The following is an 11853-nucleotide window of genomic DNA, read 5'->3' as shown; positions in this document are numbered from 1 at the left end:
CTCTAAACACAAAAACTTTCTTCTAAGCTTACTAAAGCGAGTGCTTAAAAATCAGCCAGTTCAAGCTCCTACGATCCTTATGACAACTTGTTTACATACTTCAGAATAATTATATTTATCACAGGATATCAATGTACTGCATTTCCTCACATTTGAGATCTTAACGAGCAAAGGGAAGTTCTCTTAACTATTGGCTTCTTGCTGTTCAGGAAAAAACCTGCCAAGAAATACACATAATTTGCTTTCTCGTGGGAAAATATATAAAGAATGAGAACCCTAGAGACAAACGTAATTCACAGATAAATGTAGCAAAACCATTTCTGCATCTTTCTAGCCAGTTAGGTGTGCCCTCTGCAAACCACATATAAATGAAGGCAAAACGTGTGAGAACAGGGATGGAGAGAAAACCTGCAGCTTTGCAGATGGTATTCAGGGTCTCCATCCCTGTGTTTTAGAGTTCTAAGTAGAGAGACAAACGTCATCTTGCATCTCATGGCAAGAATGATGTAAAGTTTAAGAATCTGGGACAAAAGTTTGGTGACTAAGAATCTGTGGTCTATTTTAGCTGTTAAGTATTACCATTGCAATCTATCACAAACACAAGCCTATTTTTTTTAAATATAAAAAGAATCCATTTAAATTGCCCTATGTAATCCATATCAACAATGCTGTTATCTTCAGAATTAGCCTCTTTTAACAGTTTCACCTGTTACGAGCTGAAATGACACGCTGAACTTTAGGTGCTTTCCAACAGTTTTATTTTATAACAAATTTCACATCATGCTTCTTCATCATGCTTTAGAAATTCCTGGAAAAGGAAAAGAAACAGTTACAAACGTACATATTAAGCTTAGCAAAACAGCACAAGAAGCTGGCAAACTGAGAATGCACAGCTGCATTAGTACCCGAGAGAGAGATATGAGATTCAACAAAACTTACTTGGATATTATACCATCGTTCTTTGCAAGGCGCAGGATTGAGTCATCAGATTCCCCCTGAAACAGAAAAAATAAGTTTAACTGAGTGGGAAAGGCCTGTTCAAAGTGCTCTACATACAGAGCTTTAAGACGCTCTCCTGCAATTGGTTTTTGGAATGCACAAGCCAACACTTGACCAGGGTAGGGTACACAACTGATTTGCTTTCCTTTTTCCTCAATAGAAGGGGAGGCAACGATTCTTATGAATACTTACCCACGAGTAAGCACAACTTAATACTATGGATCTTGCTTTTGAATAAACTTGGACACAATGTGGTTAGGCTATTTTCACAATACTAGCCTGCTTAACAATTTTTTAATGGGTGCTTTTGTCAGATTCTTACAAAAACGTAAGAATAACCAGTAGGATCAGGCCAATGGCCCATCTAATCCAGTATCCCATTCTCACAGTGGCTAACCAGATGTGGTTTGGTCACTAAATGTTACTCTAAGATGGTAACTATCAGTTCTCAACACTGCTTACCTCCCTATGACAGAATTACATTACTAAGTAGTAGTGTAGCCCAGCCTTGAGATGACTTCAAATTAAGGCTCGCTCTATTCATTCCAGAATGATGGTGTGTAATACAGAAGGAATGATTGCTTCTTTCAGGAGCAACTGCCCATGGTAGCCTATTCATTTACTGATAGATGGAGCTTGCAAAGAATTATTGCACACACAGAGAACAGTGAACTCTTGAATGCCGCTGTGAGTTAATTCATCAACCATATTTTGAGACAAATGAAAAGCTTCAGAATAGTCCAGGAAGATGGTACTCAGTAATCCCTGCAGTGGTATCTTGCTCTGTTCATATTTGCTTATGTTAATCTAGTACAAGTTCATGCAAGAATGTGATACCGCTTGCAAAACTGTTTTCCATACACGCCTCATGAGCTAAACATGAAAGACTAAAAGCCCAATCATTAATATATTTATTGATTTCCATGTGTGTTACTTCTAAGTAAATGTGCCTAGCATTGCAGTCCAGCAACCGAAAGTCCTGAGGAAAGGATGTTTAAATGTTATTAGTGTAAAGAGCCCCTTTACATTACTCTCACAACCCAGAGGATGACAATTTCCTTATTTAAAACAGAATTAACTCCAAGACCTAGTCTCTTAACCTTAAATGAGCTGCTACTCATAGGGTAAAATATGTCAAATTAAATTGCAAACTGCAGTTTATATAAATGCAGAAACCCAACATGTAGTGAGACCACCTCCCACAACAGCCAAACACTGAGGTGGAAAGACAACAGAAGTTATACTACTGGGGAAGAGAAACCATTTTAAGTACATACTTACCATTCTGCGAATTGCTCCACAAATTGCATAAGTTTTGCATTGGCCATTGACTCTGCCTGTGACTTTATCAACCTGAAATGGGAATCAAGATTGCATTTCAACATTTCAACTGTTGTGCAGTTATACTGGAAAACACAATGCATAGAAGATATCAACTATAGGCAGTGAACCCCTTACAAATCTAACCAGGGAGTTTACAGAAAGCAAATTAATAGTTTAAATGCCTGTATGAAAAAATGTGTTTGCCCAGATTTACTGGATTATTGAAATCTGGGACAAATGTCAGCCATGTCCCATGTACACAAAAGGATTAATTTTCCATTTCTATTAATCCACAATACATTCAAAAATTAATAGGAATTTGTTTAAAACACAAAGGGAAGCAACGGAACAGATGATACTAACCTTTATGAATAAAAACAAAAAGTCATGCAGCAAGCAGTATTAGACCAACAGCACCCAGGGTCTAAAGCAAAAGAATGGCAGGGAAAGAATGTGACCTACCCCTTGCTTTTATTGTCTTATCTTTTTATAAACTGCTTCAAGGTTTATGTTTAAATAAATAAATACCCCCCATGTGCTTTCTTTGGACCATGAATGCTGTTCTCTCAATACTGCTTGTGAAGCACGTGAACGTAAGCAGGTACTCGCTTGGTGTTAAATAAGGATCAAGCAGACTCAGCAATGGAGAATAAGAAGGTAAGGTTTATTGCCAGGCAGTAAGGACCCAGCTTGGAATCTCTTCCAAAAGGAACTGGGACCCCGATTGACAGAAATCCAGAGGTCTTTATACCTGAGCAGATCACAGCAAATCATAGATCATGAGACAACCATGAGGCAGTCACGATATTGTCAGCAAAAATTAGCCAATTAGCAAGCTTCTTGCCACGCTACCAGCTCCTGGTCAAGCACTGGTCAAGCACGGAGTTCCAGTTCTGCTTTCCGTTGCTTGCAGTGACGCTCTGTCTAACCTCTCCCCTAGTTATGACAGGACAGTGAGTTTGGAGATTTTGTGGTTTTGCTCTTCCTATTCTGTGGATTAATTTAGCCTGTATCTGAGGGGATTTTGTACCAGTATCTCTGATTCACGTCTTCCCCTTGTCCAGGGTACACGGATGTTTGTAGGGGAAAGGTCGGCTCCTAACTTTGCTGTTTCAAGCAGTTTGCAGTTAGCTAAGGCACAGCTTCCCTTTGATTCAAAATGGATTATAAAATACTGTAAGCCTTGATTATGTGTAAGCATATATGAGTATATTGATTACTGATAACTGATTATATGGCTAGCATAGGGGTAGCCCTTCTTCCTTGCCTCACTTGCTCCAGGAAGCAGCCCCTGTAATTTATTTTCACCTGTAGCAGGAAGTCTAGCAAAGAAAGTAATTCTACAGTCCCATGCGCTCTGGACCCAAGAGCCTGAGAGAAGCAACCGTGATTATTGCTATGCTGCTGTAACTTTTAATACTCAGGGCCAGATCCTGAAAGGCAGAAAGGAGTGAAAGAAAACTGCACATTATGCAGGGACACCATGTTGTAACCAACACTGGTTCTCTTTGTGACTGCAGTCAACCCCATGCGACCTTGTGTTAGATCAATGCTTAGCCAACTTTTTACACTTAGGCTTCTTCCTACTGTAACCCTAATAAGCCCATAGGCCTCTGGAGCTAGGAATGCATTCTTTACATAAAGTCACCAACCCAGGCAAGTGGCAGGTTACAAGCCTCATTAAAATGAAATCCAGTACCAAAAAGAAAACACATTCATTAACGCCTTTCAACGTGTATATTCTAATTAATTATATTTTACTCACCTCAGAAATATTCATCTGGATGGAGGCATGGTCTTTAGCACCAATTATCCGGTTGCTAGCAGAGCTGAAGGGAAGAAAAGAAGCCCCATGAAAATATATAAAAGTTCACGGCTAGAAAATCTTGCACTGAAGACAACCACCATTGTCTTACAGCAGCTGCACCCACTCTTGGCATGCGTGGGAAAAACCCCTGCACTCTGGAAATACATGGAACTTAAGCCCTGGGCATAGCTCTTTGTGGAATCCTCAACTTAGCCTTTCTGTATTTTAAATCCTGCTTGTAACCACCTTACCTTTACTACAGTTGAGCTGGCAGGTGTATGCACCTATCTATGCGATCATCTTTTTTTCTGCTGTAGCAGCCAAATAGCTCAATCTTATTATTCTTGTTTATTAAATTTGCATACCACCCTTCATCTGTAGATCGCAAGGTGGTTCACAACGTAAAAATACAATATAAAAAACAAGAACAAACCAAGAACCCCCCTTTGAGGTTATCAGATGTTAATCAGCCAAAGGCTTGGTGTAACCCCCACACCCTCCCCCCAAAACCCACAGCTCCATGCTAACATAGCAACTGACAAATCAGTAAATCATAGTTTGGTATTCTAAGAATGAACCCCAGTGAGCCTTGGGCTCACACACTCCCTCAATCAGCATGGGCACAAGTAGAAGTTTGGAAACTTTTGTTTCTGTTTAAGATTACCGTATTTTTCTCTCCATAACACGCAGATTTTTTTCTCCTAAAAAGGAAGGGGAAATGTCTGTGCGTGTTATAGAGCGAATGTGTGGTCCCTGGAGCCGAAAAATCAGGCAAAAATCAAACCGCGCTTCAGGGAGAAGGGAAACCTGAAAAGAGGAAGTGGCTGCTTTCCTGCATTCTGTCTCAGGGTCTTACTGCCCACTCTCCTCTGTTTCCTGTGTTTGCTCAAACGGAACAAAGAGCAGGGAAAGCCCCTCCCCTCCAGGCAAGCAGAGGGGAAAGAGCAGAGCGTCCTTCTAATTCCTCTCCATGCTCCGGAGGGAACAATGTTTGTGAAGGGAAGAGAGATTACAGGTTCAGCTTAAAATTCTGATTTGACTTCCTGCTTTTTGTTTTTGGGGACACACAGCATTCAAATATGCTTTCTTCCATTTAAAAGGATGAAATCCTTAAACAGTGTTTTGCCTGTAAATTCATGCGATCTGGAAGATTACAGTGTCTGTACCTCTTAAGGGATGGCAAAGCTTAGGTTTCGCTGCTAAATAGTTCTTAATGCAGTTAAAATGCTTTCTTCTGTCAAGGCAATTTAAAAAAATATATATCAGGCAGCCGGAAAACATGCAGGTGGGAGGGAGAGAGAGAGAGAGAGAGAGAGCTGGCGGGCTTGTGTGGGTGGGTGGGGAAAAACTTTTGCCTTCCTTTCCTCACGTTATAGCCCTCTCCTGCATTCTTAGCCTTCTGTGTTTTTCCTTCCCTCCCCACTTAAAATGTGGTTACAAAGCATGGATCCACAGGATCTTTGCATTGGGTCACCTCAAATTCACCATCAGAGCACATAGCATGTCCATGGCTACAGCCTGCCCCCCAAAAAATCACGCACCCACTGTTGCCTGGGGCTGCAATGGTGCAAAAACGTGGTTACAAAGCATGGATCCACATGGATCCTCAGGATCTTTGCATTGGGTCACCCCAAATTCACCATCAGAGCACATGTCTGTGGCCACAGCATGAAGCACAAAAATGATACGTCCACTGTTTCATTCAGAATATTTTTTCCCTTGTTTTCCTCCTCTAAAAACGATGTGCGTGTTATGGTCAGGTGCGTGTTATAGAGCGAAAAATACGGGTAACTGCAGCTTGCTATGTCACCCAAACCTGGACATACTGTGCACAATCTAAACTAAGGACAGTTGAAACAAAGTCAACTTCAAGTTATACTTCATCAAGCTAGCTTGCTTCAAGTACAGTCATACCTTGGGTTAAAGTTGCTTCAGGTTGAGCGTTTTTGGGTTGCGCTCCATGGCGACCCGGAAGTAACGGAACGCGTTACTTCTGGGTTTCACCGCTCGCGCAGACGCTCAAAATGACATCCCACACATGTGCAGAAGCGGCGAACCGCGACCTGCACAAATGCCCGTTGCGTTCGCTTCAGGATGCGAATGGGGCTCCGGAACAGATCCTGTTCACATCCAGAGGTACCACTGTATCTGTACTTAGTATTAACCAGCTTGTCTTAGGTTGGATGACACACTGAACTGTGGAAGCTCCTGTGCTCTTCCCCCAGTCATGCTAGGAAGTCAGGTTGGGAGCACTTGAGCCCAAGGAGTGTTATTGTATGGCTAAAGCCATGATTTAACCACATGCCTGAATATGCCATGATTTTCTTCAAGTTGCCCAAAGCAGACTGGTAATTTCCATGGATAAATTAATACACACCATTTACGAGGAACGTAGAGATCCACAAATTCTCCAGCGTCGTTCTGCATTGTGTTTTTCTAGGGTTTTGCCACAAGTGACGTGCAACAGGATATATCTGACAAGATATGTTAAAAGATCAGTACTTAGCAGATGGTTGTGACTGAAAATTACAGAAAAAGCCTCACCCCCAGCAATCTCTGCAACCTATCGGAGTCCTTATCTTCCAGCATCTTCCCATCTCAGTTATGCACCTATTTAAAACTACATTGTGTGTATTAATTTAATGAAGCAGGAATATTTCTTTTGAAGTGTTTATTTCTATTTAAACTCTCAGTTGTAAGCAGGAGCACTTCCCTAGAATATTAAATTATAACAATATTTTTTATTTTCAGGTGCAGTCAAAATAAATAATTTTTTTAAAAAAATTGTCCAGTAGCACCTTAGAGACCAGCTAAGTTCATTCTGTGTATAAGCTTTCGTGTGCATGCACAGTTCTTCAGATACTGGACAATCTTTTTTATGTTCAAATTAACTGCTGTCGTATGATATTTCTAATGCTATAATGATCAATGGGTGTTTTCCATTTTAGCAGCAGTAAGCCTCTTTAATGCAAAGTAGGGTCTGTTTACTTGAAAACAATGCAAAATTATTTAATGTATCAGGGAGGTGGTACTCAACTAAGTCAGAGTAGATTGCCTTCAAATTTTCAGAGATGAGATTATTTTAACAGCGACATACTATCTTTACAGCCAGAGTTGTGTCTACTCTTAGTAAAACTCAGAAAAGACATTCATAACATGTAAATGAATAATCCATGAATAAGAAATGTAAGATTTAGAATTACACACCCACTCCACACTGTATGGCAGCCTAGACTTATCTAAATACATTCTCTCACCTAAATCCCACTAAATCTCACCTCTACTGAATTTGAGGAGGGGTGGAGAGAGGAGCCAATTCCATCTCCTACTTAAGTGGAAGATATCGTTCAACGATTAACAGATGGAAAACAAACACATTTGTGCATTTACTGCACTTCCAATAAACGGAAAGTAAGTACATGAACAGCCCCTCCTCAAAGCAACAATTTCTACCTGCCAAATATTAAGAGTACAGGAAATTGCCTTGTACGGACTCCGAAACAAGGGTGTTTGCAAATTGAACACAACAGGTTTTACCTTTAAAAAAATGCTCCATTTCAGGCTGCAATTCTCAATTCACACTTAACTTTCCGGATACGGAGCTGCGTTACGCAGCACCAGACCTTTAGTCCATGTAGCTCAGCTCTACCTACACTGGCTGGCAGCAGCTTTCCAGGATTTTAGACAGGGTTCTTTCCCAGCTCTACTCAGATATGCTGGAGATAGAATCTGGGATATCTGCATGCAAAGCAGATGCTCTGCTACCTGGATTCATTTCCTGCAACACAGGTAAGATGCACACAAAAGCCCCACAATAAACTCTAATTTCTATTTTCTCAAAATTCCTTGGATATGTCTACCGAGCAAATTGGCTATGAAATCCTGCTTTTAGGCAAAAGCCAGTACCAACTCCGCTCATCCACATGCCTATTTGTTTGAAGAAATTCTGAAATTGCTAGTCTGCAGCTGAAATCGAGGAGTATGTATATATATATTTAAAATATTTTGCATTTATTGCACCTGCCATACAATGTGTGTGCGTGTGCAGACACTGGCATCTATGAGTGCATTATGCATTAAACATCCCTCTTGAATCATGACAATAACCAATCCCAGTGTACTGTAAAGCCTTTGACTATTCACACCTCTCTTAATGCAGGAACTGTTTGTAAACAGGGAAATGGCAGCACAGCCAAGAAGGCAATTATTACTTATTTATTAAATTTCTACACCGCCCCCTTCATCTGAGGATCACAGGGCAGTTTACAATATAAAAACACAAAAGTGCATAATGCAGTAACAAACAAACACCCCCCCCCCAGTTTAAAAGGCCAGATTGTTTAGCCAAAAGCCTGGGAGAAGAGGAAAGATTTGGCCTGGCACCTAAAGGTATGTAACAAAAGTGCAAGTTGAGCCTCCCTGGGGAGAGCATTCCACAAATGGGGAGCCACCGCAGAAAAGGCCCGTTCTCATGTTATCACCCTCTGGACCTCTAATGGAGGAGGCACATGAAGGGCCTCGGAGGATGATCGCAGGGTCTGGGTCTGTTCATATGAGGAAAGGCAGCCCTTGAGGGTATTGTGGTCCTGATCCATTTAAGGCTTTATAAAGGTAAAGGGACACCTGGGGTTGCGGCGCTCATCTCGCTTTATTGGCCGAGGGAGCCGGCGTACAGCTTCCGAGTCATGTGGCCAGCATGACTAAGCCGCTTCTGGAGAACCAGAGCAGCAGCGCACGGAAACACTGTTTACCTACCTGCCAGAGCGGTACCTATTTATCTACTTGCACTTTGATGTGCTTTCAAACTGCTAGGTTGGCAGGAGCTGGGACCGAGCAATGGGAGCTCACCCCATCATGAGGATTCAAACCGCTGACCTTCTGATCGGCAAGCCCTAGGCTCTGTGGTTTAACCCACAGCGCGACCCGCGTCCCATTTGGACTGGTTATGGTATGGTACATCAAAAGGGGTGGTTATAGGTGCATCAGGCTTTATACCAGCACTTTAAATTGGGACCAGAAACTTAACTGGCAGCCAGTGGAGTCAGGCCACAGATCGGTGTCATATGCTCACACCGTCTTGCAAGCCGGCCGATGAATTCTGCACCAGCTGAATTGCCACCTTGGCCGTTATTTGCACAGACAACCTGTTGCTGCCCGGAAATCAAGGTATGTTAAGTGAAAGGCTGAGGTTAGCAATTCGGGGGCAACAAAAAAAGAACCGGATCGCCTGCTGGCAGCAGCTTTCTAGGCTTTCCGACGGGGATCCCTGCAAGACCCAGAGTCGCTGGGGGGGGGGGGGAGTCAAGTAGGGTGTGTGGAAATCTAAAGCGCCCTGAGGCACACAAGCGACTATATATATATATATATATATATATATAAATTTTATATACTAATATACTACTATACTAATATATATACACAATAGTAAGTAAAATAAAAAAGTGTGTATATATATATATGTAGGAAAAGGGTCTCCTTCATGTCCCCTCACCCCCGGGGCTCCCACCTCGGGGCAGAGGAAGCAGGCGACCCCCGGGAAGAGGGGAAGCTGGGAGCGGGCGGAGGAATCAGCTCAACCGAGTACGCGCCTCCCCCCCCCCCACCCCCGCTTTCAATCGGCCACCTCAGCGAGGGAGAAATCACGGCCCGCCCGCCCGCCCGGGAACACGGAGCAGGCCTCACCTCACCTCCTCACACGCCGCGAGCCCAGGCCGGAAAGAGAGACCGAACGTCACTCAGAGGCGACTACAAAGCCCGCAGCGGCGGCAGCGCGCAGGCGCAAGGGACCACGAGGCGTGCGCGGCGACGTCACGCGCACACAAGGTTTCTAAGGAGGGCGGCGCCGTGAAGAGTGTCGGCTTTCGAGTGGGCGGGGCAGAAGGAGCCGTAATGAAATGGGCGTGGCTAAAGAGGGTGAGTGTTGGGGGGGCGTTTCGGGGCTGTGCGCAAAAAGGCGGGAATTTGGAGAGGCTCCTCGCTGAGGAGAATGAAAGGAGCAAATGATATTATTATTATTTAACATTTAACGCGCCTTTTGACTGAGAAGAAAACCCAAAGCGGTTTACAGGGAGAAGATAAAATCGAGAAAGATTCAGAACCGTGCTTTCAAAACCTACACAAGTTAAAATATTGAAAACAGATTAAAATCACTTCCTAAGTACCTGGGTAGACTTGTCTGAACAAAAATGTTTTCAGCAGGCCGGGCAAAAGGCTTCTGCTTGATCTCAATAGGCAGGGAAAAGATACAAGCAAGAGACGACGGTTCACTTGTATTTCCCACATTCCCTCTTATATCACGACAATGAAAATAATGGACAGTGCGCACAAACTGCAGCTAGAGCTTTAAAGCGCATTTGGAGCACATGTTCGCTCCCATCAAGTTGGTTTAAATGTCGCTGGCAAGAGCAAGAGGAGTACATTGCAGTGCGCAGAGTTCCATGTTGGTGTGTGAGGGCAGAGGAGGTGGGTTTAAGGCGTACAAGAACCCTTTCCGCCACAAGCCTAGTGGGCGAAGGATACCCCCTGCCCAAATTTTGGCCTTGCAGAGGGCGCCACTGAAATTTGAAAGACCGAAGTCTGCCCCTGGCAAGAGAAGGAAAATACCCACTGAAAATTATTATTCTGCTCAGGTGTTGGTACACTCGGGGCCTTTTTTGTTAGCTCACAGGAACTCCATTCCAGCACTTCTCAGGTGGGCGCCATTGCCATTATAATAGAAAAAGGGAGGCGTTCATGGTGAATTCTGGCACCTCTTTTTCTAGAAGAATAGCACTGGGTACACTCATGTTTGCAGTTGCCTGTTTGCTATCAGATATAGTAGAGCAGAGTGTGGTATACGTCTGGGTTTATGTCTGGTAATCGGGCTGCAAAATGGCATTTACAGGCAATTTTTGGGTAATAGGTAAAATGTCTGAGAAAACCCGCATGTATGAGAAGTAAATGCCTTAAAAATTCCAAAGCCCCAAAAACTGTAATTTCAACAGATGTTCCCAAAATAAACAACAACTTCGGGGGTTGGTGACAAAGCAACTCAACAACCTTGTCCGGATTTTGGGAATCATATTCTCTGGCGATCACTCATAGCCGAGTAAGATTGCCTTCCATCAACACAGTTTTAAAATTGAGTCCTTAAGTGAATATGGCAACCCTAGCTGTCGACTAGCCAGCTCTGTAGCACATGTGCTTTGCATTTTATTTGCATTTGTAGACGGTTGTGAAATGCATATACATGCTTTTAATTAGTATATGCTCCAGTGCTCCATGCACCTAGCTGTGATGCACACTGTACCCTAGGCTGCTAGAGGAAAGTTCTGAAAGGAAATTTATCAAGTCCGTTTTAGTAACCTCTTCTATGAAAAATTTGGGATACAGTATTCTTGGGAGTTACTGGGCCTAGGAACCCGCCCGCCAAGCATGGCCTGCTACGGCTGACACTTGTCCTGCAACTCCATACTTAGTGACTACAAGCTGTCGTTTTAAATTTGCCACAGTGCATGAGCTCGATGCTACATTGCTGGATGTTAAACCAAAGGTTTTTTGTTAATTGAATAAAAATAATGGATGCAATGCTACATGGCAAGACCCCAGATCCAGAGAATTTTTTTCTATCTGGACCCCAACATTACGAAAGCAGAGCTCTAGCTAGTCCAGAAAAAGGAATAGCACCCCCCATTACTACAGGCAGATCCTTAAAAAATTATCTGCAAACGCAGGCACATATAATA

General features: G+C 42.9%; 1 protein-coding gene across 4 annotated transcripts; it reads right to left on the bottom strand.

Moving 5' to 3' along the window:
• Positions 1 to 741: 741 nt before the first annotated feature.
• RPS21 (ribosomal protein S21) lies at positions 742 to 9941 on the bottom strand (the record flags this gene model as incomplete). 4 transcript variants are annotated; one of them, XM_083507824.1, is made up of 6 exons in its annotated part: positions 9817 to 9941; positions 6507 to 6603; positions 4088 to 4151; positions 2281 to 2352; positions 940 to 995; positions 742 to 808 (listed from the first exon to the last, which is right to left on the bottom strand). In XM_083507824.1, exons 2-6 carry the CDS (start codon positions 6554 to 6556, stop codon positions 799 to 801), a joined length of 252 nt encoding a protein of 83 aa, XP_083363950.1. In that variant the 5' UTR covers positions 6557 to 6603; positions 9817 to 9941. The 4 variants fall into 4 exon arrangements, with proteins under 4 accessions (XP_083363950.1, XP_083363951.1, XP_083363952.1 ...); XM_083507825.1 differs by having other exon boundaries at positions 9812 to 9880; XM_083507826.1 differs by lacking the exon at positions 9817 to 9941 and adding an exon at positions 7667 to 7902.
• Between the last annotated feature and the right edge of the window lie 1912 nt (positions 9942 to 11853).

The sequence above is a fragment of the Podarcis liolepis genome (genome assembly GCF_965112155.1).
Source record: "Podarcis liolepis genome assembly, chromosome: 6".
Classification (NCBI taxonomy): domain Eukaryota; kingdom Metazoa; phylum Chordata; class Lepidosauria; order Squamata; family Lacertidae; genus Podarcis; species Podarcis liolepis.
This window is presented reverse-complemented; position numbering and strand designations above follow the sequence as displayed.